We start from the raw sequence: 27,793 nt of genomic DNA, 5'->3' as shown, positions 1-27,793 counted from the left end.
ATGCCCAGCAGTGAGGCGGTGCCGCTGGGGCTGGGCGCCTGCCGCAGGTCGGGGGCCCTGGGCGGGATGCTGGCGCTAGTGGCGCGGGTGCTGGAGTGGCTGCGGTCGCTGTTCTGGAAGGAGGAGATGGAGCTCACCCTGGTGGGGCTGCAGTACTCGGGCAAGACCACGCTGCTCACCGTGCTGGCGGTACGCGGCCCCCGGGCGCAGGGGCACGACGGGGGGCGCGCAGGGCGGCGGCCCGCGACAGGGAAGCGGTGGCCGCGGGCGGTGAGGCGGCGGCCCGGCGGTGTGGCCTGGCTGGAGGGGGCCGCCCGCCCCGCCTCGCTTCGCCTCCGACAGCAACAAGTGCGGGTTTGCCTCCGCCGCGATGCTGCCGCCTGTCGTGAGGCCCCGCGGTGCGCTGCGGGGAGGGGGGCGGCGGGCGTGAGGCAGCTCCCGCGTCGCTGGCAGCCTCGGGAATTTCACAGCAGGATCAGGTGCATGTGAAATGGGAGAGGGAGGGAGAAAGAAAATGTCTCCTCTGCTGACCACAGAGTGTGCCCCGTTCTGGGCATGGACTCTTGCCTGTGACTGAATTGGCTTTTCACGGCCAATGTATCCCAGAGTAACTCAGAATGTATCGTGCATCCTCCAAGGCCACAACTCCGTTGTCAACTGAATTCTCCGCTCCCATCAGTTGCATCAATATTAATGCCTCACACAATTCCTTGATAGCTCTTTCTGAGCATTCCATGTCTGATTTTGGCATTCCCTTCCCACAGTGGTGATGGCCTTGCAGCCTTGTTCCCCTGTAATGCTGATGCCATGGCGTTTTCCACTTAGTTGCCATCTTTGTTTCTCATCTTTGGTTACTGTGCTCTCTGACCTTCCTTTAGCTCTATCCTGAAGATTTACTTTCCATCGGAAAGTGGAAACAGCTATATATGTTAAGTATGGCTCCTACTGGTCAGGAAGCTTCGCACCTACTCTAGCTGCACATCTTGTCCGGTGAGATGTATTGCAGCTTCACCTGCCATGAGATAAAGGTTTCCAGATGTTCTTTAGCCCTTATCCTGAAAAGTTGCTAGATCACGGATCAGACCAAACTGGGATGTGTATGACCTAAAGCCAAAGAGATTGAGCCAATGATGACATGAGTATATGGCATTTGTTGTTTGCTTTTGCATACGATTCTGAGTTAAGGGAAAAACCAAAGGTTGGAACTCAGTGCGAATGAAAAGGTAGAGACAGAGTAGGAGATAAAGAAGTGGAGTAGGGAAAGTGTACAGTGAAAGTATGTTTTTGGGAGCTTCAGCAGTCAATAAGCAGAAAACACTTGGATCTCATATGTTAGTGTGTTAGGCACTCGGCACAGGCCTTAGCACTCTTTTTGCCCATTGGAAGTGTTCATCTCTGAAGGGCGGGCTTTGCTGAGGAAGGGGGAAAAGGCGTGATAAGTTACATTGCTTCTTGGATTGATTTCATAAACGGAGCAAAGAAGAACACAGCACTTCAGAGACCTTGGTTACAGTTGTGTGTGGTGTTAGATTTTGTGCCCGTAACTGCTTGTCCACTCGCTTCTGCCAGACCATCAGTGGGATGGCATCGTATGTTTGTGTTTCTCTCATGCTAATACCTTGAATAGCAGAGCACTGCTGTCACTACAGGTCTGATTTTGCCAGTATATATATTAAGAGTATTCTGCAAGACATCCATGCTCTGTAACGTCTGGAGTGTCACAGACTGCAGGTTTTGTAGCTTTTGTATTTTTCGGTCTGAAGATGACACACCATGATAATCAACAAAGAAAGGTGGTTAAAGAATTTGTGAGTAAACAGTTTAAGATAAAGCAATGGCTAATAGATTACACTTGAATACAGTTTTATGGGGATGGCAAATAGATTGGGAATTCTGTGTTTGTGTCTATGTGGCTAGAATGTGACAAGATGAAACTAACAGTTAACAAAACTGGATATGTAAAATGCAAACTGCAATGGATCATATAAACAAGTGGTAAGAAAATACTGTATTTTTCCACTTTGCAAGTGTATTCAGAGATCTTATCAGACTAACATTGAATAAATACCCTTTGAGACAGCCTCCTCCCTTAAGAATTTGAAGCATATGTAGTAGTCCTTTGTTACCAGTGGAAACCTTGGATAATGTCACTGTATGGTACTATGGGTCTGCACTAACATAATTGAGTAGAATCTGGCCCATGACTGTGGATGTGGTAGGGGGTAATGACAGTATTCATTGTCAGATCAATATTCAGCAACATTGTAAGAGGACAGCATGTTGTAGCATCAGTTGCTTTCATTTGTGTCAAGATGTAATCTCTTTTTTACTGAGATACAACCCTAAACTTGTTTGCACATCTTGAATATTCTCAAAATAGGTAATTTGTCATGTAAAACTTCCTTAGCAAGCAAAATGGAACAGATTTCTTACTTTATGATGCTTACAGCACTTGAAACAAAACACAGTAATGAGAGCTTTTGTACTAATGTGGGCAAAAGATTTGACATATTACTTTGTTTCCTTCATTGTGTGGGAAAATAAAGAACTGTAAACGTAATACTTTCTTTGTAGTTGTTTTCATTCAACCAGATGGAAAATTTGTAGAAGAAAAGACTAAAGACCAGTAAAGTAGACACTAAATCTTTGCATTCTATCCCTGATACCAGAGCAGTTTGGGGTTTTTTTGGGTTTGGGGTTTTTTTTTTTGATTTCTGCCTTCCAGTTTAGCATGTTACATATAGTATATAATTTGCTGACAAAGTGGAATCCTGACTTTCTATGAGTTTGTTTAAACAATAGCCTCCTGGGTTGGCTGGCTGGTTTTCAAGGCATTCTTGTACTTGAGTAACGATGCTACATTCTCAGGGTTTATGTATTTCTATTTGTTTATATATCTGGCCTCCACAAATAAATGTGCTTTATATTTGAACAAATTAGACTGGTACATGCTACAGAAGATAGTTACTGATTGTCTTACTCCATCCAATTAAGAAGTTATGTCACTGTTGGCTGCTCATATCTGTATGAGGCTGCAGGTGCATTTGTCTTCACTTTTTTTTTATATTGCTGTTGACAAGTCACTGAAGCAAGGAAAGAGGAAGGGGAAAAAAAAAAAAAAGACTTTCAGAAACAAAAGATGGGGAGTATTGTACAGAATAGCAAGAAGGTTCCCATAGGTGGGGTTGAACAAGTAACTGATGGAAGAATCTAATTCCAAGTTCCAAAATCTTTGGATTTTGGAAAGGTTGTACAGCTTTTAAAATCCCAGATTAAAAATAATTAATCTTAGTTTGTGAACACAAGCTAGAGGCATCGTGTGTTTTCACTCTGCCATGAACAGGGAAAACTTGCAGAAAGCATATAAAGACCAGCAATAGCACCAGGGCAAACTGGTGGCAATGTGTGCTCTGTGAGGCACGTAGCTGCTGCAGTGCACTGTGAAGCTACGATCACCCACTTCTCAGATGGGAAAGACGTATTGGGGCATGCCCATATTTTCTTCCAAAAAAAATGCAAAGCCATGGCATATGGGATGATGAGGTGGCTGAATGGAATATGGCCAGATATAGATGGAAGAGCAATGACAAGTCTAGAATGCACCATGCCTGGGAGACACAATACCTTTTTAACAATACTTTTTGAAAAGAATGAATTATCCACTAAGGTCTGAGTTTCACCTTTCTTCTCAAAAGCTGTCTTCTGTAGTGGGTACATGTGTGTAAGGTTCCCATTGTCATGACGACAAGCATCTGTCTTGTAAAAACATTTCTTGAACCTGGGGGAGGAGGTAGCAATTTGATTTTATCTTTTGGGTTTATGCTGTGCTGAGTTAGTACCTTGTATTTTTCCATCTTTATGGCATTCTCTTAGCTTCCACAGCAGGATTCCTCTGCTGGCACCTACTCAGAAAGAAAGGGTCTGCACATAATACTTTCTACAAGAGTACTCCTTTGTCGTTTATTAGATTTGGAGTTAAAGCATTGGTAACAGTAGTGAGAAACTATAAGGAAAAATCCTGCTCTAGTCAGTTTTATCATATTTTATCATATTGGGGGTTGGACTAGATGACCTTTAAAGTTCCTTTTCAAGCCAAACCGTTCTATGGTTCTGTGATTCTCTATTTTGACCATGCTGCTTTCTGGCTTGCTGAAGGAGCAGATGAATTATCCAAGGTCTCATGGTTTCTGGGCTGATCTTTGTCACTGAGGAGAATAAAAGATCATTTGAAGGGCTGAAATGAACAGTCTTTCTTGGCGTGACAATGCATTAACGTCAGTGCTGGCCAGTGCTCTTGAAGAAAATTAATATGAATATTTTACAGTGTTGTAAGATAAGAATTTTAGATTGCAAATGAGAAACTTACCTGCTGTGTGTCAACTGTTTTATAATACTTTTTTCTTTCTTTCTTTTTTTTTTTTTTTTTTGTATTCCAGTCCGGGCAGTTCACAGAAGATATGATTCCTACAGTAGGCTTCAATATGAGAAAAATAACAAAAGGAAATGTTACCATAAAGGTAGGTGTGCATGTTTGAATTAATACAGAGTGAATAACTAATAAAGTGATTTCAATTTGGAATGTGAAGGATAGGAAATTTCTTTTAAGATGGTAGGATTATTTGTCTGTTTTTCTAGCTCAGAACTTTTAAAAGGCATATAGTTGTATATTTCTGTGTTACATGAATCTAGAAATAATGAAATTTGATTTCATTATATCCATGCCAGGCAGAAACTTTGTTGCACTTTTTTGGGGGGTTAGAAAGGTCAGAGCATTCTGGGATATTAAGGGGTAGGAATTGACTCCTGCAGGTGCCTTTCTTCTCTCTCTCCCCCTCACAACTCTTAAGTGAAATCTGAACCAGCTTCACTCCTAACTTACGCACCCCAATGGAGAGCGCAGTTCAGCTCACAAAATGTTGGCTGTGTGGGAATGGAACATCTAATGTAATTCAGTTGTGAGGGAACCATCTCTTAAGTGTCTAGAGAAATACAGATGATGCCAGTTTGATTGTGATTCATGCTATAGGCATCAAAATAGAGATAAATAACTCCTGTAGTGTTAAGGCTCTGTGTTGTTTGGTTGCGAAGGGAGCCTGGTTGGTTAGTCCCTATCTTCATAACTTCTGTTGAAAATGATGTGAAGGGTATATAGGTTTTTGCCTCTACCTTGAGTAGAGACAAAAGTAGTTTTCTTGAGAAAAGTAATTTTCTCTCCTTTCTCTCTCAGTTCTAAAGATAGATTTTTTTCTTCTGGTTTGGTGTGACTCCTAAACCTAGGGAGGACTTTCTGAAATGACCTGTAATGTGAACATAAGCAGTTGTTAACTCTTTACTCATTATCTCCAAAAAGTTAGCAGGTAAAGGGTGATAAAAGAGATGATTTACTTCTGTTGGTTGGGAGATGTTAAAGCTTAACTAGAAAACCGTAAACCTAAAGTTACCATAGTGGTGTAAGTGCTGTGAGTGCCTGTTATTTCTGGTTTTAGTATCCCGCTATACTTTTTCAAACTCCCACATGACCATAGGGCCTTCCGCTGTACATTTCAATTGTGTATCTACTTCCTGTTACAAACTTGCAGAGTAATCAATGGCTTCCTCTACAACTGTTTGTATGTTATGGTGCCAAGTAGAATCTTCCTTGTAAAGGGAAATAAAACCAGCCCCTCTTACAAAAAAGTCACAAAATAAACTTTTAATACACCTGCTTTTCTGCCTGTAGTAGCACTTCTAAACTTCTGTATAATGTTCCTCATGTAAGGCTCATACTAGATTTACCTTCTGGGAAACCTAGGAGAGAATCAGGCAAGTCTAGTGCGGGTGGTAGAGATTAAAGGTCAGCTTTTACAATTGGCTGAAGTATATCATAGTGTGAGGTTTTACATTCTGCTTTAAACACCCTGCACCACTTTTCCATCTGCACCAGTGATCACATGGCAAAGCGGTAGATCAGCCAAATTATTTAGATGAAAACAACACCTAAAAAAACCCACCACCAACCAAACCAAACCTGCCCCCACGCTAGTTTCTCCCCAGTCAGTGCCCAAGTATTGTGCTCCTCAAACCGCTGTGTGATTACCGGTGCCACCACTGTGTGGGAAAGTGGGATACAGACATGGGCAGAATGATGCATTTTGGGGGCAGCCTGGATAGATTGACTTAGATAGCTGCAAACCACCATATTTAGAGTGCAAAATCTGGACAGGGAGAAAGCAGTCCCTCCATTTGGTAGGAAAAACTAAATCTTCTTTCATCCTTCCACTCTGGTAGCTGCAAACTTTTAAGCAGAACTAACACTGCCTGTTGCTAGAGGGCTGCCAGTATTACGTGGTCAGTACACACACACAGACTGCTTGTGGCTTCAGATGGATTAGTGACAGTATTTAAAAAAGATAAATATTTAGTGCTATATTGTTAGGGTTTACAAACTTTGGATGGTGTTATGTGTTCTTGTCCTTATGGTTAATTAATGATTCATATTAGTTATGAAAGAGAATTTATGAAGAAGTCAGTGGGCATTGATATCAAAAGAACATTCTGATTGATGTGGTAATTGTATAGATCTTCACCCCCAAGATTCTGTTTATTACAACAAATTAACATGTACACTAGCTATGATAGCAAATCAAATAGTGTATTTATAACAAGAATGTCAGGTACTGCCTCTGATACTGTAGCACTCTACAAATGCAGATGCACCCTAAGGCCATCCCGTGCTTTCTTGACCTCTTACACATCAGTAGCAGATGTGTAGAACAGAAGCAGTGATGAAATTGTGGTAGGACACCTCAAATGTAGACTTACAAGCAGAAGCTGTTTGTTTCACATTAAGAAGTCAAACTGTCTTAAGTTTCCACTTCTTCAAAGATTTATTTATTTTCCTGCTGTTCTTTCAGACATGCAGGTGTTCTTTGTTCTCTTACCTGAGCCTTCCTGTCTCTTTCAGGGGAGTACATTTGTACTGAAGCAGTACCTTATACTTGAGCTTTAGTAATGCTTCCTAATTCATCAGGAGAGGATTCTATTTTAATCATTTCTAAATGTCAGTTTCATAAACTTTTCATCTCATCTGCCTTAGATCAAAGAAGATCTACCACTGATCTAAGAAGTCCATATATGCAACAGTCAATAAAAAAGTTACTGCATTCAACCGTAGTTCATAAATAATACACAGGAATAGGAATTTCCTTTCAGTTCCCTTGTTTCCTGTCTTGCATAGGAACAATAAGGCCATATAGAGAAAGCATAAAGCTAATTGATTGCTGTACTGATGCTGTGACAGAATTGTCAGATGTGGAAGAAAATTAAAAAGTTATTAATGGTTCATTCGACTAGAGAAGCAAATCATTTACAAGTAGACAGTATGCAAAATAAAGTGTTTTTTGAGCCAGGATAGTTCAGGTAAGTGAAGGAAATGATTAATAAGATTGTACTCAAGTTGTCTGCGCAAATCATGCTTCTAGATCACATTCATATGGGGAGAAGGTATGTTAGTTTCTGTGGAACTGTGCCTTATTTTTACCCTTTGATCTCAAAAGTCACAGTATCACAGTATCACAGTATGTTAGAGATTGGAAGGGACCTCAAAAGATCATCTAGTCCAATCCCCCTGCCAGAGCAGGAACACCTAGATAAGGTTACACAGGAATGTGTCGAGGCGGGTTTTGAATGTCTCCAGAGAAGGAGACTCCACAGCCCCCCTGGGCAGCCTGTTCCAGTGTTCTGTCACCCTCACTGAGAAGAAGTTTCTTCTCAAGTTTAAGTGGAACCTCTTGTGTTCCAGTTTGTGCCCATTACCCCTTGTCCTATCATTGTTTGCCATTGAGAAGAGCCTGGCTCCATCCTCATGACACTCCCCCTTTATATATTTATATACACTAATAAGGTCCCCCCGCAGTCTCCTCTTCTCCAAACTATAGAGACCCAGCTCCCTCAGCCTTTCCTCATAAGGGAGATGCTCCACTCCCTTAATCATCTTAGTTGCCCTGCGCTGGACTCTCTCCAGCAGGTCCCTGTCCTTCTTGAACTGAGGGGCCCAGAACTGGACACAATATTCCAGATGCGGTCTCACCAGGGCAGAGTAGAGGGGCAGGAGAACCTCTCTCGACATACTAACCACCCCCCTTCTAATACACCCCAGGATGCCATTGGCCTTCTTGGCCACAAGGGCACAGTGTTGGCTCATGGTCATCCTGCCATCCACTAGGACCCCCAGGTCCCTCTCCCCTACACTACTCTCTAACAGGTCGTTCCCCAACCTATATTGGAACCTGGGGTTGTTCCTGCCCAGATGCAGGACTCTACACTTTCCCTTGTTATATTTCATCAAGTTACTCTCTGCCCAACTCTCCAGCCTGTCCAGGTCCCGCTGGATGGCAGCACAGCCTTCTGGCGTGTCAGCCACTCCTCCCAGCTTAGTGTCATCAGCAAACTTGCTGACAGTACACTCAATTCCCTCATCTAAATCATTGATGAATATATTAAATAATACTGGTCCCAATACTGACCCTTGAGGCACTCCACTAGATACAGGCCTCCAACTGGACTCCGCCCCATAGACTACAACTCTCTGGCTTCTGTCCTTCAGCCAGTTCGCAGTCCATCTCACTACCTGATCATCCAGGCCACACTTCCTCAATTTAGCTATGAGGATGCTGTGGGAGACTGTGTCAAATGCTTTGCTGAAGTCAAGGTAGACCACGTCCACCGCTCTGCCATCATCCATCCATCGTGTTATTTCCTCATAAAAGGCTATGAGGTTGGTCAAGCATGACTTCCCCTTGGTAAAGCCATGTTGACTGCCCCTCATAACCCTCTTATCCTTGACATGCCTTAAGATGGCATCAAGGATAAGGTGTTCCATCACTTTCCCAGGGATGGAGGTGAGGCTGACCGGTCTAGTTACCCGGGTCCTCCTTCTTGCCCTTTTTGAAGACTGGAGTGACATTTGCTTTCCTCCAGTCCTCAGGCACCTCTCCCATTTCCCAAGACTTGGTAAAGATGATGGAGAGTGGTCTAGCAATGACTTCTGCCAGTTCCCTCAGCACCCGCGGGTGCATCCCATCTGGACCCATGGATTTGTGGATGTCCAGATTGCTCAACTGGTCCCTAACCCATTCCTCGTCGACTAAGGCAAACTGCTCCAGTGACCTGACTTCATCTGAGTCATGTTACATATAGCTGTTATAATAAGGTTGTAAGAATAAGAAGATAATGCTAACGTTATTTATTTGTTTACTAGTTTCAAAAATGATACTTGGTTTGGAAGCCAGTCTGCACAGGAAACCAATTCTTGTGATCTCTCTCCTATGACAGCAAACAATGAAAGTCAGAGGTATAGGGAAGTATGGCTCTTATGTATACTTATTTCCTTAAAAGCCTGTCAAGATGAAGTACTTACGCATCACTATTCCTGTATCTAGGTAAGCTGTTAAAATCTTACAGCCAATTGCTAGATATGGTTTCCAAAATTATTTTACTGTGAGAATAATGACATCAGTTGTTGATAAGTTGATGGCTGAAGAATGGTGAGGGGGACACCTCATACTAGAATCATTTGGTGAGCTATTTGCAGCCTATTCAACAAGGATTCAGAGTGGAATTTTCTTTAACCTATTCATCCCAGCAAGGCAGGTTACCTTTCTCATAAAAATACTATGATATCCAACTGTCAGCTATTATTAAAATTCCTGGATAAAGTATTATATTACTAACTCTATGAAGTCTTTCAAACATGGTAGGAATGATCTTCATAGTAAGCAGATAGGCCTTCTGTCTGACCTTTTTCGAAGGTCTCAGGTGACACTGCAAAACAGAAACAATGAAACTTACCGTAACAGTGTGGCTGAGAAACCATCTGGTCAAAAAGTCATCAAGTGAAAAAAAGGCATTCTGGAAATGTAAGATTGATCACCTTAGGCAAAGTAAGTTGCAACACTAACAAGTAAGTGATATTAATTCTTTAGCTGCTTGGTTGGGTTTTTTTCTGTATTTCGGGGCAGGCCACTAGGAAGGAAGCACTGTGCTAGTGCAGTGTCACTACCTGGTTTCTTCACTACAGCTCTCTCTGTAGGTTCCATATAGTTTCAGCAGGCAACCAGAACTAAGGAGCCCCTGCTCTTTATTTTCTTCTGATTTTGGCAGGCATTTCTGGAAGCCAGTAGATTTGTTCTCATACTTAGTCTAATCCTAGTGTGTGAAAATATGGTCACCAGCATTCCTGTGTGTATGAGTATTTATCTGAACCACAGTGAAAGGAAAATGTTGATTTATGCAAGCAGAAGCATTTTTTACGCAGATGCCAATTTCATGTGCATTTCAGTCCAAGCTGAGGACTATCAGAAATGTAAAGCTGTCAGCTTTAACCATGAATTGTCAAATTTTGGCTTGTCAGTGTGTTTAATAAAACCTGTCACCTGTTATTTCCAACAAAAGAAGAGGCAAAGAAGAAGGGTTGTACTGGGCAGTATTTGAAATCTAAACAGGAAGTTTTATGGATTTTGAGGTTGTGGTTGAGGTATTAAATTACAGGATGGTATCTAGCATCAAAATACCTAATGTACTACAGCTTAGAGATTTGTTAAAACTATTTTGATGAAGTTCATAACAAGCCTAATTACTTACCACTTTTTTCTGACAAAAAAAAATTTATTACTGAATCAATTTGGGGTTTTAATTCCAAACAAGTTTTGCTTGCTGAGTGATTTGATTTTGATGGACTCTGTTTTTGAGTCAGCTCAGTTTCACTAGTCTTTTTGCTTCGGTGGGATTTACTGTTCAATAAGCTAGACAGTAGCTAAAAACTTTATTTGGACAAACTCAGATTTTGAGAGCCTCAGAAGACATGCATCACAAACTTGTTTTAAATGACTATGAAGCTCCAGCTAACCAATCTTTCATTCCTGCAGTGATAGAATAGACAAAGGTATAAAAAAGGAAGGGAGCAACACAAGCCATGCATACGCACAGGCAATGCAGCAGCTTCATTTACGTTGCTCTTGCCAATTGGTTTTCTTGACATAGGACCGCCAGCCAGTCTCTGCACTCCATGGACATGGAAGCCGGGGGTGGCCGCCCTGAGCAGTGCTCGGGGGCCGGAGCTGCGGAGGTTGGCTGGACTGCGGCCCTCCAGCTGTCACCACTAGAGGCCAGCGTCCTTCCACGCGAGCTGCAGCCCTGTCTGCTGGAGGGCGAGGCCAAGCTTGCTGGTTGCTGTGTGCTCTGATGTCAGAGAGGGAGGAGGATCTTTGCTCTATGCGTTCTTATTTCAGCTTCCTTAGTTGCAGCACTCCTACCTTCCCTGGAGAGTTGCCAAGTGTCCAAACATCCTCACAGAAACAGAATACTTACGCTTTTCAGCAGCAATTAAAAACCACCTTACCTGTCATCATCATCTCATGTGTCATGCAGTAGTACCAGCCTCAGTGTGTACTGCCTGTATAACTAGCAGTGTTTCAGCATGTACAGGCTATTCTGCATGGCTTGAGTCACTTTGAAAAAGCTGTGCTGTATCTGGGCTGATTTCAAATCAAAATGGTCATTTCTATAAAAAAGAATTTTTGTGAGATGTCGCAGTGATTTGTGATAGTTGTGTGTAAGGAAAAAATATACTGCTGGCCTCAAAAGGGCTGTGATCCACAGCAGGAAGCCCAGTTACTAGTGGTACACCCCAGGGATTGTTTAGCCTATTCATTAATGACCTGGATGATGAGGCAGGTGCTGATGATATAAAACTGGGAGGAGTGGCTGGATAACAGCAGAAAGTTATGCTGCCATCCAGAGGGATCTTGGCAGATGCGGGCTGACAGGACCTGTACGAAGTTAAAGATGTGAAAGTACAAATTCCACTGCAGGCTGACTGGCTGAAAAGCAGCTTTGCAGAAAGGAACATGGAACAGGTTGCCCAAGGAAGTTGTGAATGCTTCATCCCTGGCAGTGTTCAAGGCCAGGTCAGGCCCTTGAGTAATCTGGTCCAGTGGGAAGTGTCCCCCCCCGCCCCCCCCAGCAGGGGGGTTGGAACTAGATGATCTTAAGATCCTTTCCAACCTAAACCATGCTATGACTCTGTGACCTGGGGGTCCTGGTGGATTCCAAGTTGGCCATTGGCAAGTGGTGTACGTTTGCAACAGAGACCAGCAAGCATCCTGGGCTACATTAGGAGAAGCTCTGACAGCTGGTCAAGGGAGATAATTAATCCCTCCCTTTTACTCGGCACTGATAAGGCCATACCTGAAGTACAAGAGGGATGTGGAGCTACTGGAGAGCCCAGCAAAGAGCTATGAGGATAATTAAGGAACTGGATCATCTCTCATGTGGGGAGATACTGAGATACCTGAAACTGTTTAGCCTAGAGTAAGAGAAGGTTCAGGGAGATCTCATCAGTGTAGCCAGAAAATGTAGTCAGACTTCTTAGTGGTGCCCAGTGACAGGGCAGGTGGCAATGGGCACAAACTGAAATATGAAATATGAAAAATTCCATTTAAACCATAAGGAAAAGTGTTTTTACTATGAGGGCGATTAAACACTGAAACAGGTTGACCAGGCAAGTTCTGGAATCTCCATCCTTGGAGCAGTCTGTTGTAGGTGATGCTGCTTTGACCGGAGTGAGTTGGACTATACGTTCTCCAAAGGCCCCTGCTAGCCACAGTGGTGTTGTGACTCTGAAAAGGAGTTAAATAAGGGTTAGAAAGTGTCTCAGAGAATAAGTATGGAGCATACTCAGAATTACTCAGTGGTCAACTAAGAAGGAAAAGTATGAAAGCACTGTCCCATCTCATAGTTTGGGAAGAGAAGCCTTGGAGACTGTATCTGTGCTGTGAGTTGTGTGCTGCAGTGTGAGTCAGCATCATGACTTTGATAGGAACCTCTGCAGGAACCTCTGCAGTGGTTGGGACAAACACATGGAGCCAGAAGGCAGTGTCCTGAGTCAGAACAGGCAGTGCTGAATGTCTCACCAGTCATTCAGAGTAACTGTTAGGACTTCTGAAAATGAGGACCAAAAGTTGATCTCAGGGAATCATCTAAACCAAACTTGTGTTTTGAGGTGAATCAAATATTTACCCAAATATCTTGGGTAACTGTTTCTCAAAATCTGTTCTTCCATGAAGAAAGTTCTACAATATCTGTTGTTTTGTACAGTGTTCTTTCACTCAAAGTGTTCTAATATCTGACATGAGTTGCTGTCATCACAAGTTGAGCTGTTTTTTTTCTTCTATATCTGGCAGCCATTTTCTGGGAAGCATTATGGGTTTGCTCCCCCATCCCCTCTTTATAGGTCGTATTTTCAAAATCTCTTCTTACCCTTTCTTATCTGGACTTTTGTGTCTGCTGTGTAGACTGATGCTCTGAGACACTGAGGACAGGGCAGTATATACTTCTAAAATCATACATAACATGCTTCTGCTCTAGTGCAGGCTGATTTAATGTTTGCAACACTGTTGAAAAATTTAGTTTGTGAACTGCTTAAGCTTTTTGTCCTTCACTTCTACTTGGCTGTTTCCGCTTCGTGCTGTTGCAGTTGGTTCCCTCTATCCAAATGGGCTATTCTGAACTTGCGTATGTTGAATTTCAGCCATCTTATTTCAGACCACTTCTCTAGTTGCTCCAGATACTTTAGGATTCTGATCTTTTTATCCACTCCCAGCATGAAGTTACCTGTAGTTCATATTAACATATGTTCTATTCAACATCCTATTAGGACACCTAGGAACCATAAATGCTGCCCCTGGTTAGCACTGTTCTCAGCAACTTTGTCTGATTAATGCTGGGAATCTGTTGGGATTCCTCAGACTTGAGAGACAAAGAGAACCCGTGAGGAGAATGCCAGGAAGTTGCTCTGTGGGGTTAAATCTGTCATGAGAGAATGTCCTTTTATAATCTCCCAGTATCAGATTACTTTTTCACAGCATATACACTGTTGCACATCTTCCTGACTTTTCTCTGCTATAGAGCAAATAGTAATTTTTGCTTTCATGGCTATATGTTCTTCAAGGACAAGCAAAATTAACAACTACATTAGTATTGATCATCTCTTTTGAGCTGTCAGAGTCCTTGCCTCTGGTCTCCTTGCCATCAGACTTCCAAGTGCAAGTTCTGCCTATAACTTACATGCCTACTTTCACCAGAATATCTTGGATTTTGATGTCTGTAGGCTATGTGAAAAGAGGGTACAAAAGACTGCACATGGTCATACGGAATTAGGGCTTTCTGCTTTAGGGACAACGCTTGATTGAGAGGATTACAGTCTTCCCTCTAAAGCTGCGTTCCCTGGAACTCTCTCCTGCCTTAGAACACAACATGGAGATAAGCAGCATGAGGTTCAAAAAGGAGTTTCTGAGAACAGATTTTACTTTTGTGTCTTGTTTAAAGTCCATGTGTTGATCCTTCCAACATTGTATCTTGTTTCTCTGATAAAATGTCAAATACACCCTGGTTATTGAGAAATATCCCTTCCCATTAAAAACGCCTCTGTGCTTGTTCTCAGGAGTTGAAGATAGTCAACCATTTTATGTTGCAAGTCTAAGTCCATTTCCAGTTCTTCAGTGAAAGTGCTATGATTAAATTAACGAATTATAAACTGTGAAGCGTGCATATAGCGGTTTGGTTTTTGTGGGTTTTTTTCTGTCTGATGCTACTAAAATAAAATACCCAGTTGAAAAATTGCTTAAAACTTGGACTTTATTGCAAGTTGAGGAGTAACAACAGGGTTATTAAAGGACCAAAACTGATTTCAAAGAGCACAGTATTCTGGGAACAATTGCCCACACAAAAATGTAGCCATGTGGCTTTTTTTTTTTTTTTTTCCTCCAGCTTTAACAGCAACTGTAAAGACATTTCTGAAATACAGGGCAGTAGATGGACAGTAAGTATTCTAAGGTAGTAAGGTATTCTAGCTTCCATAGTAGGTTACATGGCTGGTACTCCTAGTAAGGCTGTAGAGTTATGTGTCCACAAGGCAATTTATTAAAAATTTTAAGGTTATTTGTTTAGCTTTTTATTTTTTCCCTTTATTAGATGGGGGAGCTGAACATTACTGATTGAAGACTCTAGTCTAGTGTAAATGACTGTTTCAGATTTGTCTCCCTGGAGCTTAGCCAGATGAAAGAGGAGAAAGCCAGGCTGAGCCAGATTGTCTGAACTCAGTGGAGAGCAGTGGGTGCTTTACAGGAATGCTTCATCTAAGTAGGCAAGGTAAGACAGATGCAATCATTAGAATTTCCTCACCTCTTTGTTCAGGTTAGGTTTTACAGCTGATATTTTCTGAATACTTTCAAGCAGAAAGTTCCAAGTATTTGTAGTGTTGGATTCATCTTGTAAATTAAAATGTCTGAATGTAAACAGCTATACATCTGCAGTGAGGGTTAAGCTCCTTTGACAGTAGTCAGAGGAGCTCTAGTCAGTACTGTCAAGCCTAGAGCGTAACTTTGTCATCCTGATGAAGCTGTTACATCTGGTCAGCTGAATGGCTGTCTAGGCTTCACTGATTGCCATGAGATCCTAGGTACTGAACCCATGCATAGACATTGAGATACAGACGTGTCATTGTACACATCTCTGTCCACAAGAAATACCTACCCAGCATGTCTGAAAAAAGCCATGTAAACTGACATCTAGAAAATAATTTTTCCTGCAACTTTCTGATTAACCAACAAGTTTTCCCACAATATAAGCTGATTAGCAGAAACACAAATAGATTGTTAATGAGCTTTGCTGTAACTGAAAGCCTTCAAAAACCTTTGAACCTCTTCTGCAACTGTATTTTTTCTCAACTGTCATGATACACCTGTCGTGGTTTAAGCCCCGGCTGTAAATTAGAACCACGCAGTCTACTTTCCCCCCACTCCCCAGAGGGATGGGGAGGAGAATCGAAAGAATGCAGCTCCCACGGGTTGAGATAAGAACAGTTTAATAACTAAGGTATAACACAAATCACTACTGCTACCACCAATAATAATAATGATAAAGGAAATAACAAGGAAGAGAATACAACCGCTCACCAACCGGTACCTCACCCCCACCCCGCCATGATCCAGCCCTTCCGGGAACTCTCCGTTCTACATCCTGGGCATGACATGCTGTGGTATGGAATACCTCTTTGGCTAGTTTGGGTCAGGTGTCCTGTCCCCGCTTCCTCCCGTCTTCTCCTCCTCCCTGGCAGAGCATGAGACTCAGAAAGTCCTTGGTCAGTCTAAACATCTGTGTTATCAGCCCTGTTCCCAGGCCGAAAGTCAAAAACACAGTGCTGCAACAGCTACTAAGAAGGAGAAAAAATGACTGCTGCTGCTGAACCCAGGACAACACCTCTGTGCAAAGGAAAAGGATTTGCTCCTCAATATACTTGGTAGGTGTGGTCTTAAGAAAGAGCCTTGTAGCCACAGAAAGAAATTGAAGAAGAGTCTTATCCAGAGATGAAGAAGAGTCTTATCCAGAGAGATTACTGTTTTAGAAGAATTTGATTTAACAAGTATGTATAAGCACTAAGATAAATGATGATTCCAAAGTATGGTGATTAATCTAGTTTAAAAGTTAAAACATCGGGTTATTTTCTGATAGTGTAGACTTGCAAGCACAATTAGAACTACTACTTTATAGGAATAGACAGGAACAATAATGGTTTACAAAATGCAGTAGAAACGAGATGTGTGCCTTTGAGATTGAGCCTAAACAACTTGAGATCTTAATCTCCTGTGAGGCAATGGGGCTGGGTATTAAGGAAACTTTTTGTCTCTTTAATTTGGTCATTCTGTAGGTATTTTCTGATTCTTAAAATCATCTGGTCTTCTAGGGATAAAATTGCCTCTTAAACATTATAAAAATCTTGTTGCTGATGGACCAATGAAAGCCATGGGAAAAATTTGAAGTCATGTTTCTTTTAAAAAACACACAGACAAAATTCTTTTTATAGCTGTTTATTCTACTGTTAAGGTGTAGTTGCCTGCATCTCCCAGTTCACAGCCAGAATATACTTTTTACCTGTGTATTAAATACTGAGATACAAAAATAGATGATTTACAAAACATGAAAGGCTCACACATTAAGGACTCTCCCTCTTCCTGCCTGGGTGCCACTTGTATTCTCACAGTTCTGTCTGTTCAGTGATGTACAGTGGAAATGATTTTGGGCAGAGATTTGTGTTTTGAATAAATTAGTCAACTCTGTCACTGGTTATGCAATATAATAAAGAGGATTAGAAAGTTACTACTATCACCATCTAAATTTCATAGGCAAAGAGGTGAAAATTGTTTAAAATTTATTTCATGCATTTATTTTTTTCCCTATTTCAGATTATTATAATTTAATACATTAAGTTAAACTGGGTTCCCAAGCACTGTTAAAAACACCTAGTCTATGTGGTGTCCTCCATGTTGTACTTTAATAAATAGCTGTAAGCCCTTTTAGGGAAACTGATTGGAAATGACTTACATTTCCATTGTTTTGAGGTGACTTTTTTTGCTAATGGTAATCATACTTGTTCTGCAGTGCAATTTAATATAGTATAAATATATCATCAAACAAGGAGAAAAACAGTATTTCTCTGTCTTATTTTATTTTTATTGTGATTGGTCCTGGCTACATCATCTTGTAGACTTTTGTGGCTACCAGGAATAATTGCTGTCAGTCTCCATGGATCTAATCTTACTACTGGCCTTCCCTGTCCTCTTTCCCCTTCTTTCTTCTCTAATCTACCAAGAAAATAATGTAGTTTCTTTTTCCAGACACACAGATGTGCAGCAGATGGTTACTGATAGTTTCAAGGTCCTGATGAGTTTTTAGTATAGTGTTGGTGTGAGGTTTGTCATCTAACTATAATACTGGACTGTGTACTCAAGTTTTTAAAATAAAAGGTTTATTTTATTAATACTTAAAAAATAGCACTTTAAATGCAGATAGTATTTGATACCCAGTTCATGGACAGAAGTTCACTCAAACCTCTTTCATATGTAAAATTCTTGATCTTATAAAGGGGATCAGAGGCAGTCTGCATTTAGGTGACATACAAATTTTATGCTAGAAGGAACAGTAAGATCAGTCAGGAAATAATTGTAATGGTGTACTGGGAAATACTTCTTTCTAAAATGTGAACATAAGGTGTTGAAAATGATAGCAAAATTAATACCTAAATATGATTTATGAATTGTGGAATTAAAAATACAGTCCACAATTTTAGTTGAAAACAGCCTTATACCAAGAGTCTGTTAAGTCTCACTCTTTTGTGCGAGTCTTTGTTGTCACAGCTGGTTTAATATGTCTGGATTTATAAAGTAGAAATATGGAAACAACTCTTAAGAAAATTTTGCTTCTGTGTTTGTTACTTCCAAATTTAGTTTGTACTGTAGTGGATATGCCTCCTAGATCTGGTATATGGTGCATAATGTTTTCATAGCTAAATCTGATTAAAATAGAAAATGATTACTTATCTTTATCCTTAATATATGAACAATTCAATTCCTTCTATTTTTCAGTGTTCATCACTATTTTGATAGGTGTGCCACTAGTAACACAACTGTCTACATCATCACGTAGCCCTTGCCTGCATAGTTTGAATCCTTTCCCTAGTATTTTGATCTTGGAAACAGTTTTGAAACAAGATTACAGTCACCCACCCAAAATACTGATTTTCTGCAGGCAAAGCAGAATAAATAAGTCCTGTACAGATAAATAATGTGGTAGCCTTTAGGATTGCTGGATACTAATAGCGTGTGTAAGTATTGCAGGATTGGAGCTTTATAAAATCCCAAGCAGAATTTGAGTTTTCTTAAGATTCACTGATTAATTGTTTCAGACCTACCCTATACTATTGTTTCCTTTCTGGTTCTGATCAGTTAATCCGTGTGTCTTTTAAAGCACATTTGATGAACAAATGTGAGATCTGTGGAGGTATCGGAGCACCCTAGAGTATATCATCCTTTTCGTGGATTTAATCTGCTCTCTGACCAACTCTTTATTTATTTAATATCTTTATTTACTTAATATTTTATAGGTCTCCCTAGACCTGTAAAAAATGCAACTTCATAACTGTTTTCATACAATGGTACTATTCTTTCTGGGTTTTAAACTGTGTATTTGCAATAATTCACTTTGGTATCTGAGGAGGACTTTTCTTGGAGTGGGAAGGGCAGTATTCTCTAAATGGACATTTGGAGCTGCTGTTGTCACAGGGCTGACTTGCCCTGTGAATATGCCTGTCCCATTCCATTGTCTGGAAGTAGTTGAGAGGACCAGTCTCTTGAGGAAGGTCACTTGGAAAACTGCCTTCATCTAGGCATTGTCAATGCAATCTGCATGCTGCATGTACGAGTTCTGGTGTTACTACTGTGTAGTTCAAAAACGTTGTGGGGTTGAAGTGTTCTTACCTTTTCCAGGTATGGGACATTGGAGGGCAGCCAAGGTTTCGAAGTATGTGGGAGCGTTACTGCAGAGGAGTCAATGCAGTTGTGTAAGTTTTCTTCTGTATGCCTATACAAAATGTATTTTAAAATATATATTATTTATATAGGTATGCTTTTCTTTTTGTCCACCTCTATCACATAGGAAGACCCAACATGATAAAAGTAGTGTGTTTTACACATCCAGCAACCCAGATACATAAGTAATAGCATGTTCCAGGCCGTTTTTTCCCCATGGTGTGTATTTGATTCTGTATCTTTGTCTTTTAATAAATCCAGGCCTCATACAACTCAGGACTGTTCTAATGCTATTGTCAATGCAACCGTACTTGTCAAATTTCAGATGTTTTAATGCAACTTTCTGCAAGGAATGGTTAATACCATAAATAACTATATTCCCATTGCAGTTACATGGTGGATGCAGCAGACTTAGAAAAAGTAGAAGCTTCAAAGAATGAGCTACACAGTTTGATAGATAAACCGCAATTGCATGGAATTCCAGTAAGTGTTTTGATTATTATTCTTACCTGAATGTAGACAGTGTAGCCTAAATCCTCATGAATGGGTTCCTCTAGACTCTTAAAAATACTAGTGTAAGTATGATGCAGCCTTGATGTATTGAGTGCTGTTACAAAAATGATTGTAATATTTTTTCAGTCATCTGAGCCATCTTATCAGTGCTGCAGTGTGCTTGTAGGTTTTCTTGTCTAAAGGTCAGAATAGATTTGGAAAAAAATCATTTTCATGTGTGGCATTATCGGACAGTAATTACTTCCAGTCAGTCCCCTTGTTGGCTGGGTTTGGACCAGTGACCCAGATATATTTCAGGCAGTATCTTAAGGCATATGAGATTTGTCTTGCTCAAGGTTGGCACGTGCATTAGATAATGTCATCTGCTTCCAGAGTCTGTGGAGGAGTTTGACTTTTTACGTGTCTCGACTTTTTTCTTTTTCTTGACTGTTTAGTTTTTCAAACCATGTGGAAAAAAATGCAAATATACATCTGTTCTCCAAAAAGAAGTGTCAAAAGAATAGTATATTCTGCTGAACTTCTAGTGAGGAACTATGAAGTTGGAAACTAGCTGGTTAATTAGATATAATCTGCCAGTTTAGACTAGAAGGCATCCATCAGGTTAGCACTGATCTTTGCTGATATCACCAAGCAAGCTTTTGTACCTTTGATTATAAGAAGGAAAACAATGGTATGTACAAATCAGGAAGAAGGTACAACTTGATGGCTGCTGCTTGGCCCCTTTTTTGTAAGCAAATATTGGGACATTTGGCCAGTGCATGTGATCAAAGTCAACTGAGAATGAGTAGACAGACAGTCAACATGAAATCATTGTGAGAAAAAGGTTCTTGCACATCCATCCTTGAAAAAGAATTTTTCAAGTGACTCTCCATAATTTTTATAAGGCTTGCTACTACTGTTGTGTTTCTGTATGCTAAGTCTATATTGAATACATCCTGCAGAAGTCTATAGTCATGCTATTCATGGCGGGTGACATGGTCTGTCCTTTGTGCTGTCTTCACATCTTGTTTTACTTCTCACTTTTCCTTCCTGAAATGATAGGTCTTTCATATCTTCAGAAGTATTTAATTAAGTTCCTTTCCTTTTCCTTCCAATTGCCCAGCCTGACCAGCACAGTAATTTCCAAGATGCAGTAATGTGTTTTTTTACTTACTTCTATTTCATAGGTAGTAACTAGTATTGAACTTCCTTCAATTTATTGTATGCAGGCTTTAGCATTATAGATTTTGAAGTAGCTTTATTAATCTGAGTCTGCAAGTAATGAGTTTTAATGTGTTCCAGATTCATGGAAAATAGTGAGACAGTCTTGACTCAAGAATTGTAACGCATCTGGAAAACAATAATGCAATCATAATTAGAAAAGCCTTCCATTGCTTACTTTATCTTACAGCGTGCTCAACCCATTTATCTGACCTTAATTTATACTTGAAGCCTTAAGCATTTTGTAGCAACTCTTAAGTTCCAACATCTATTCAGTAATTTTTTTTGCATTTCTCAGACTTAATTCCAAATGGCTGCCTTTCTGATTTCTGTCATGGATGCTCAAAGTGGAGGGCGAGTAGTCAGCCATATTGCTGGTGCTCTGATGATACAGGGTTTGGTTGCCTGTGTGTCAGTGTTAAGATTCTCTAGAGAGAATCCTGTCTGGGTCTCGAGGACTCAGCCTCTGTTGCTGGAGTCCTACTTTTGATTAACATTAGTCTGGTCCTGTGAATTGAATGTATATTGATGGCTTGAGGGCATGCTCTCCGCAAGGTTTAGTTGCATTCAATCTGACACCATCCCATAATGCCATTCAGAAAGGAGATTCACTTCCAGAGGAGACTTCTGGTACTGATACAGCCAGAAATAATTGGATCCAGAGGGTGTGCATACAGTATCTGACCTGGATGAGAAGCAAGATTTCCATGATGCTTCCACAGTCATTAGTCATTTTGAATACGTGTGCTGTTGCAGAACTACTTAGATGCAAGATCCAAAATAATGCAAAAAAATGGTTAAAAACAAAAATAAACTTTTGTTGCTCTTGACTTTAACATGCATATGAATGATTTCTTTCAGGTATTAGTCCTTGGAAATAAAAGAGACCTCCCAGGTGCACTGGATGAAAAGCAGTTAATTGAGAAATTGTAAGTAGCTATAAAAAGCTGCAGCACTGTGAAATTTGATATGTAAGAGAAAATCACTGGTAGTGTATGGCAATAACCAGCTATAACAGATTCCGTTTTACATTCTCAGATACTCCAAGCTCTGCTGGCAACTGAAATAGCAATCTAGGCTGATAACTGACTGCGGTAGATTTGAACCTATCGTGATTATTATTTCACTTGTATAAAGTTGCTTCAGATAATGTTTTCCCATCACTGAAGACACAACTGCTATACCTAGCAATAGACTTACTTACACTTTTCAGAGTACATTGCTCAGTAATGCTCATATGGCATTATAACAGAGCCATTTCAAAATACTGTCTGTAAATTTGAGCAATTCAGATACTTTTGGCACATATCCAAAGCATATACTTATGGATTACTGAAACTAACTTAAATTGATGCATTGCAAGGGTAATTGTAAAGGAAATACACAATTTTGTAAAAATGGCCAATATAGCACTAATTTTGCAGATAGGGTTCTGCATCTCAAATCACAGGATTTTAATCAGTAGGCAGTGAAGTGAAGTTTCAGTATAGAAGGCTGGAGAGGCCTGTCAGAAATCTGGAGAGGGACTTTTTACAAGGGCATGTAGTGATAGGACAGGGGGTGATGTCTTTAAACTGAAAGAGGGGAGATTTAAATTGGATAAGTTCATTGCTTCAAGGGTGGTGAGACTCTGGCACAGGTCGCCCAGAGAAGCTGTGGCTTCCCTATGCCTGGCAGTGTTCAAGGCCAGATTGGATGGGGCTTTGAGTAACCTGGTCTAGTGGAAGATGTCTCTGCTCATAGTTGGAACAAGATGATCTTTAAGGTCCCTTCCAACCTAAACCATTCTGTAATTCTGTGGTCCAAAGGCTAAGCAACTAAACTGGGACTTAGGAAACATAATGGCTAAGGTTAGAAGGAACCTCCTTGCCCACCCACCTGCTCAAGCAGAGCCATCTAGAGCTGATTGCGCTGGATTGTGTCCGGACAGCTTTGGAGTATCTTAAAGCGTGGAGACTTTACAACCTCTGTGGGCAACCTGTGATAGTGCTCAGTCACCCTCAGAGGTAAAAAGTATTTCTTTATGTTCAGAGGGGGCCTCTTGTGTTTCCATTTGCGAGCATTGCCTCTTACCCTGTCACTGGGCTCTGTCTTCTTTACAGCCTTCTTTCAGATATTTGTACACATTAATAAGATCCCCCCTCAGCCTTTTCTTCTCTAGGCTGGAGTCCCAGTTCTCTCAGCCTTCCCTGATACATGAGATGCTCCACTGCCATAATGGTTTTAGTGGCCTTTCGCAGGACTCTCTCCAGTAGCTTCACACCCATCTTGTACTTGGTAGCTCACAACTGGATGCAGCACTCAATTATAACCTTATCAGAGCTCAGTAGAAGGGAAGGATCACCTCCCTTGACTTGCTGGCAACACTCCTAATGCAACCCAGGATACCATTAGCCTTTTTTGCCACTTTGCTGGGTAATGTTCAACTTGGTGTCCACCCAGGTTGCTTTCTGCAAAGCTGCTTTCCCAGACACTGCTTGCCCCTCATCTATCAAGCTGTAGATCTCATTGTAGAAGGTTATCAAATTGGCTAAGCATGATATCCCCTTTGTGGATCCATGCTGACTACTCCTGATCACCACCTTATCTGTCACATGCCTGGTAAGAGTTTCCAGGATTGGTTGCTCCATCGCCTTCCCAGAGATCAAGGTGAGATGGACTGTCATGTAGTTCCTTGGGTCCTCCCTTCCTGCACTTTCTGAAGACAAGAGTGCAGTTTGCTTTTCTCTACTCTTCAGGTATCTCTCCCAGTCATCGTGATCATTCAGAGGTTATCAGGAGTGGCCTCAAAATGACATCAGCCAGCTCCCTCATTCCTCCTAGATGTATCCCACCAGGACCTATGTAATTCTCTATGTCCAGTTTGCTGTGTATTTCCTGACCTGATTTTCTGTCAAGGGTACAACTTCCTTGCTCCAGACTTTCCCCTGGTCTCTGGAGCATCTGATTCCTGAAGGCTAACCTTGCTAGCAAAAGCAGCATTCAGCACTTCTGCCTCTTCTGTGTCCTGTGTAACCAGGTTGCCTGTCTCTTTGAGCAGTGGGCCTATATTTTCTCTTTTCTTCTATTTGTTGCTTATGTACTTACAGAAATCATTCTTGTTGCCTTTGACATCCCTTCAATTTCAGTTGGGCTTTGGTTGTCCTGTGTCTCTGCATGGTTCGACAATATTTGTGCTCTTCCTAGGTTGCCTGTCCCTGCTGCCACCTTCTGTATGTGTCCTTTTTGCAACAGGGTTTTGCCAGGAGCAAATTGTTCATCCACTTATGCCTCCTGGCTGTTTTTTTCTGGACTTGCTAGGATGGGCTTCTGAATTTGGAGATGATCCTTGAATATTAATCAGCTTTCTTGAGCCCTTCTTTGCTACAGGGCCTTATCCCATGGGACTCTTCCAAGCAGATTGCTGAAGAGGACAAGTCTGCTCTCCTGAAGTTCAGAGAGGTCACTAGCTGTTTGAGTCTCTTGTGTGATCTCAAAACTCTTTCCTTTTTGATGCCTCCACTCTCCATCTCATTTGAGTACTGTTGCTTGATTAAATGTTACTAGAGATAAAAAATGCTGTATTCAAAACGAAAAGAGTAGAAGATGAACGCTAAGTTAAAGAGATGTGGGGGGGTTTGTGTGCAGTAGCATATTTTAAAAATTTAATATCTGAGGATAGATTTGAACCTACTGAGTAAAAAGCAGGAAGCATGTAATTTACTGGAAATTCCTGTTGTCAGTTTTTGTGGAGTTGCAATACCGCTTATTTTATCATTTCTGTTTCTGTAGAAATCTTTCAGCGATTCAAGACAGAGAAATCTGCTGCTATTCTATTTCCTGTAAAGAGAAGGATAACATTGGTAAGCATCAGGTTTTTTTACAGCATCATTAGTGTATGTTTTGTACTTTGGTTCAGATGTTAAAAATGCTAATGAGATTTGAATATCTAACTCCAACATATAACTGAAGATCTCTCTTTGTAAGATTTTGTTGCAAATACTGCATGCAGTTGTATCTGTTTTGATATAGAATTATGCGTAATTTTAAAGTCACTTGTAGAAATATTTAGTTCCATAAGTTAAGAAGTTGACAGGAGCCTTGGAAAAGTACATCTAAACCCCAAAGTATTTGAATCCCTCACAAAATAGTAACTGGATATGAAGGCCTTCCAATTCTTAGCTGATACCTAAAAAATTTTGTTAATTGTTTTGCTCCATGTGTGGTTTTACTTTGTAAGTGGGTCTTACATACATGTGGCTGTGTGGCAGTGTTCCTCAAACTGAGGGACTAGTGCTTTTGTCCTATTGGAGACTCAAAGAGTGTATCCTGAAGTCAGGATAAGTGAAAGGCAGTGAAGGTGATTGAGATTTAGAAATGCAGTGCTTGATCCTTATCGAATTGGCAAGGCTGCAGTGGAGGATCTCAAGAGTTCTATTGCAACTAGAAGTTGGTAAAAACAGCTTAATTTCTGAAAGGATCCTGGAGACAATAGGTTTTGATCCTGGTTCATTTATATGGAGGCCTGGAGGAGAAAAGATGCAAAAAAGGCATACTAAAATTTGCAAATGGGAAAATAGTGAAAAGAATGATTGCTAATGCAGAGGGATGTTGATCACTTACTTGTGGAAGTCCTGGGACTGGCGATGAAAACGACTCAAATCCTAATGGAGAATCACTCAAGTTTCTTTCAGTGTAACATTGTGCCTAGAAAGGCTAACCTGGTTCCTGACTATTTGCCCAAAGAACTAACAGATGGGATCAGACTGTATATATCACATGGAACTGTGTGGGCATTACTGGAGCTCTTGTGTGCTGTCTTTTGAGAAAGACCTTGAGAAACTGAAAAGAGGTTGGGCAAAAACCTAGGAAGATCAAAGGACTGAAAAATATCACTTATAGTGAAAAACTAGAATGAAAATATATTTAGCTTATTAGTGATGAAACTACTAGGCTGTTAAAAAGGCTGGCAGCTGTCTTCTGCTGCATTTTTGATTGATGTTGTTGCAGTTGAACGGGATGATAGTGCAAATTGCAGCCTAATGGATCTAATCAGGAAATGTAGGTGTAAGGCTGCCAGTTTTTGTGTCCTGAGGAACACAAACTGTATGAAGATGAGTATGTAGTTACTAGCTTTGGTTTAGATTCTGTGGGATGCTTCTCTCTGCAGACTTGGTGCCTAAGCTGGTCTGCCAGAATATTCATGGAATGCTGTCTGGAATTTAGGACAGATGTGGCAACAAATTTAAATTTGGGGGCTAGAGCTGTTCCTTCCCCCTGACATTCTTCCTACCTCCCTGACAGATGTTACTGCCTTGAGGCAAAAACATCTAAGCTGCTCATGAATCAGTTTGTGAACTGCTGCTGTTTTCAGCCCAATGCATTAGATTGTATCAGGAAGGTTACCAATTTCAGCTATCAAATTTGAGTCCAGTGTTGCATGTCTTTCAGAGACCTTGGACTCCTACAACCTGCCTAAATGGCTTCTTAATGCCTTGCCAGATGTTTGTCCTTCACTTCTGCTTGTGTATTTCTGCCTTTGTTCCCACACCGCATTTCATTGTAGTCTGGATTTTACTGTTCATTTTATGGTAATTTTAAATCTTTGCTTTTCCAACAGTTCTTCACCTGTAGGTTAGAGAACTTGATGTCAGTCATAGTATTTCAAGAATAAAAAATGCACATAATTTAAAAACAAACAAGAAGATTAAAAAACCGTTACCTGGAGTTTTCAATACTGAATTTTTAATGAGGTGTAAATGAGAACCTGTGGTTTCTGGGGTTTTGTTTGTTTGTATTAACCTGCTGGTGTTCTGTTGTCCTTTTACATTCTGCAAACAGGCTGTTGAGTTTTTCATTTTGTTTTATCTCTCCTGGCAGACATAACACTACAATGGCTTATTCAGCACTCCAAATCAAGACACTGTTGAAGAAACCTTTTCCTGAGAATAACTCCCAATCACTTTGACTCCTATCAGCTACACACAACTGAAAAGATAAAGAATACAACTGTGTATTACCAGGACTCACCATGGTCGTATTTGTTAACAGAAGTAAAACTGAGTTATAGCTTGTCTCTCTATTTTGGTTCTTTTTATTGTTTTTTTTTTTTTTTTTTTTTAATCCAAATATTTGTCTGTCTAGGTGAAACTCCTGAATGCCTTAATACAAGATTGAAAGAAATCCATACTTTTCGGGGCTGAAATGTTTAAGTTTATGCATGTGAATTGTCAAATACTTAGTAATTTTTTCTAATTTGAAACTGAATAAACTGCACAGTGGAAACAGATATGACTGGTTTTTTTGAACACATCATATAATTATTCATACACGTTTTCCCTGCAAACATCTGTAGTTAAATATCAATAATCAATTAAAGCCGCTATTAAAAATATCTTATTCATATAAAATGCTGTTAATCAGAACACTTTCAAATACTCTCATTGGTAAGTTCTTTCCAAAGTTGGATATCTGTAATTATATAATTTTTCTAGTTAATAATGTGAATTATTCATATGAATATTTTTGGGGGAACTGACACATAAAACAAACTCTAGACTATTCTGTTCTCCTCTGTTGGCAGAGAAAAGAGTCTAGAATTTCAGTGGATATTTTTCTCTCCTAAACCCAGAATGAAACACAGAGAGAGGAGATCATAGAATCATAGAATGGATAGGAGGAAAGGACCTTAAGATCATCTA

General features: G+C 40.5%; 1 protein-coding gene across 1 annotated transcript; it reads left to right on the top strand.

Annotated features, from left to right (window-relative positions):
* Nucleotides 1-27,793, top strand: LOC308222682 (ADP-ribosylation factor-like protein 8B; the record flags this gene model as incomplete). Its single annotated transcript, XM_080621009.1, has 7 exons — nucleotides 1-189; nucleotides 4,437-4,517; nucleotides 19,359-19,432; nucleotides 19,790-19,883; nucleotides 21,975-22,042; nucleotides 24,885-24,955; nucleotides 26,973-27,793. 7 exons carry the CDS (start codon nucleotides 1-3, stop codon nucleotides 27,020-27,022), a joined length of 627 nt encoding a protein of 208 aa, XP_080477135.1. The 3' UTR covers nucleotides 27,023-27,793.

The sequence above is a fragment of the Psittacula echo genome (assembly GCF_963264785.1).
Source record: "Psittacula echo genome assembly, chromosome: 1".
NCBI lineage: Eukaryota > Metazoa > Chordata > Aves > Psittaciformes > Psittacidae > Psittacula > Psittacula echo.
This window is presented reverse-complemented; position numbering and strand designations above follow the sequence as displayed.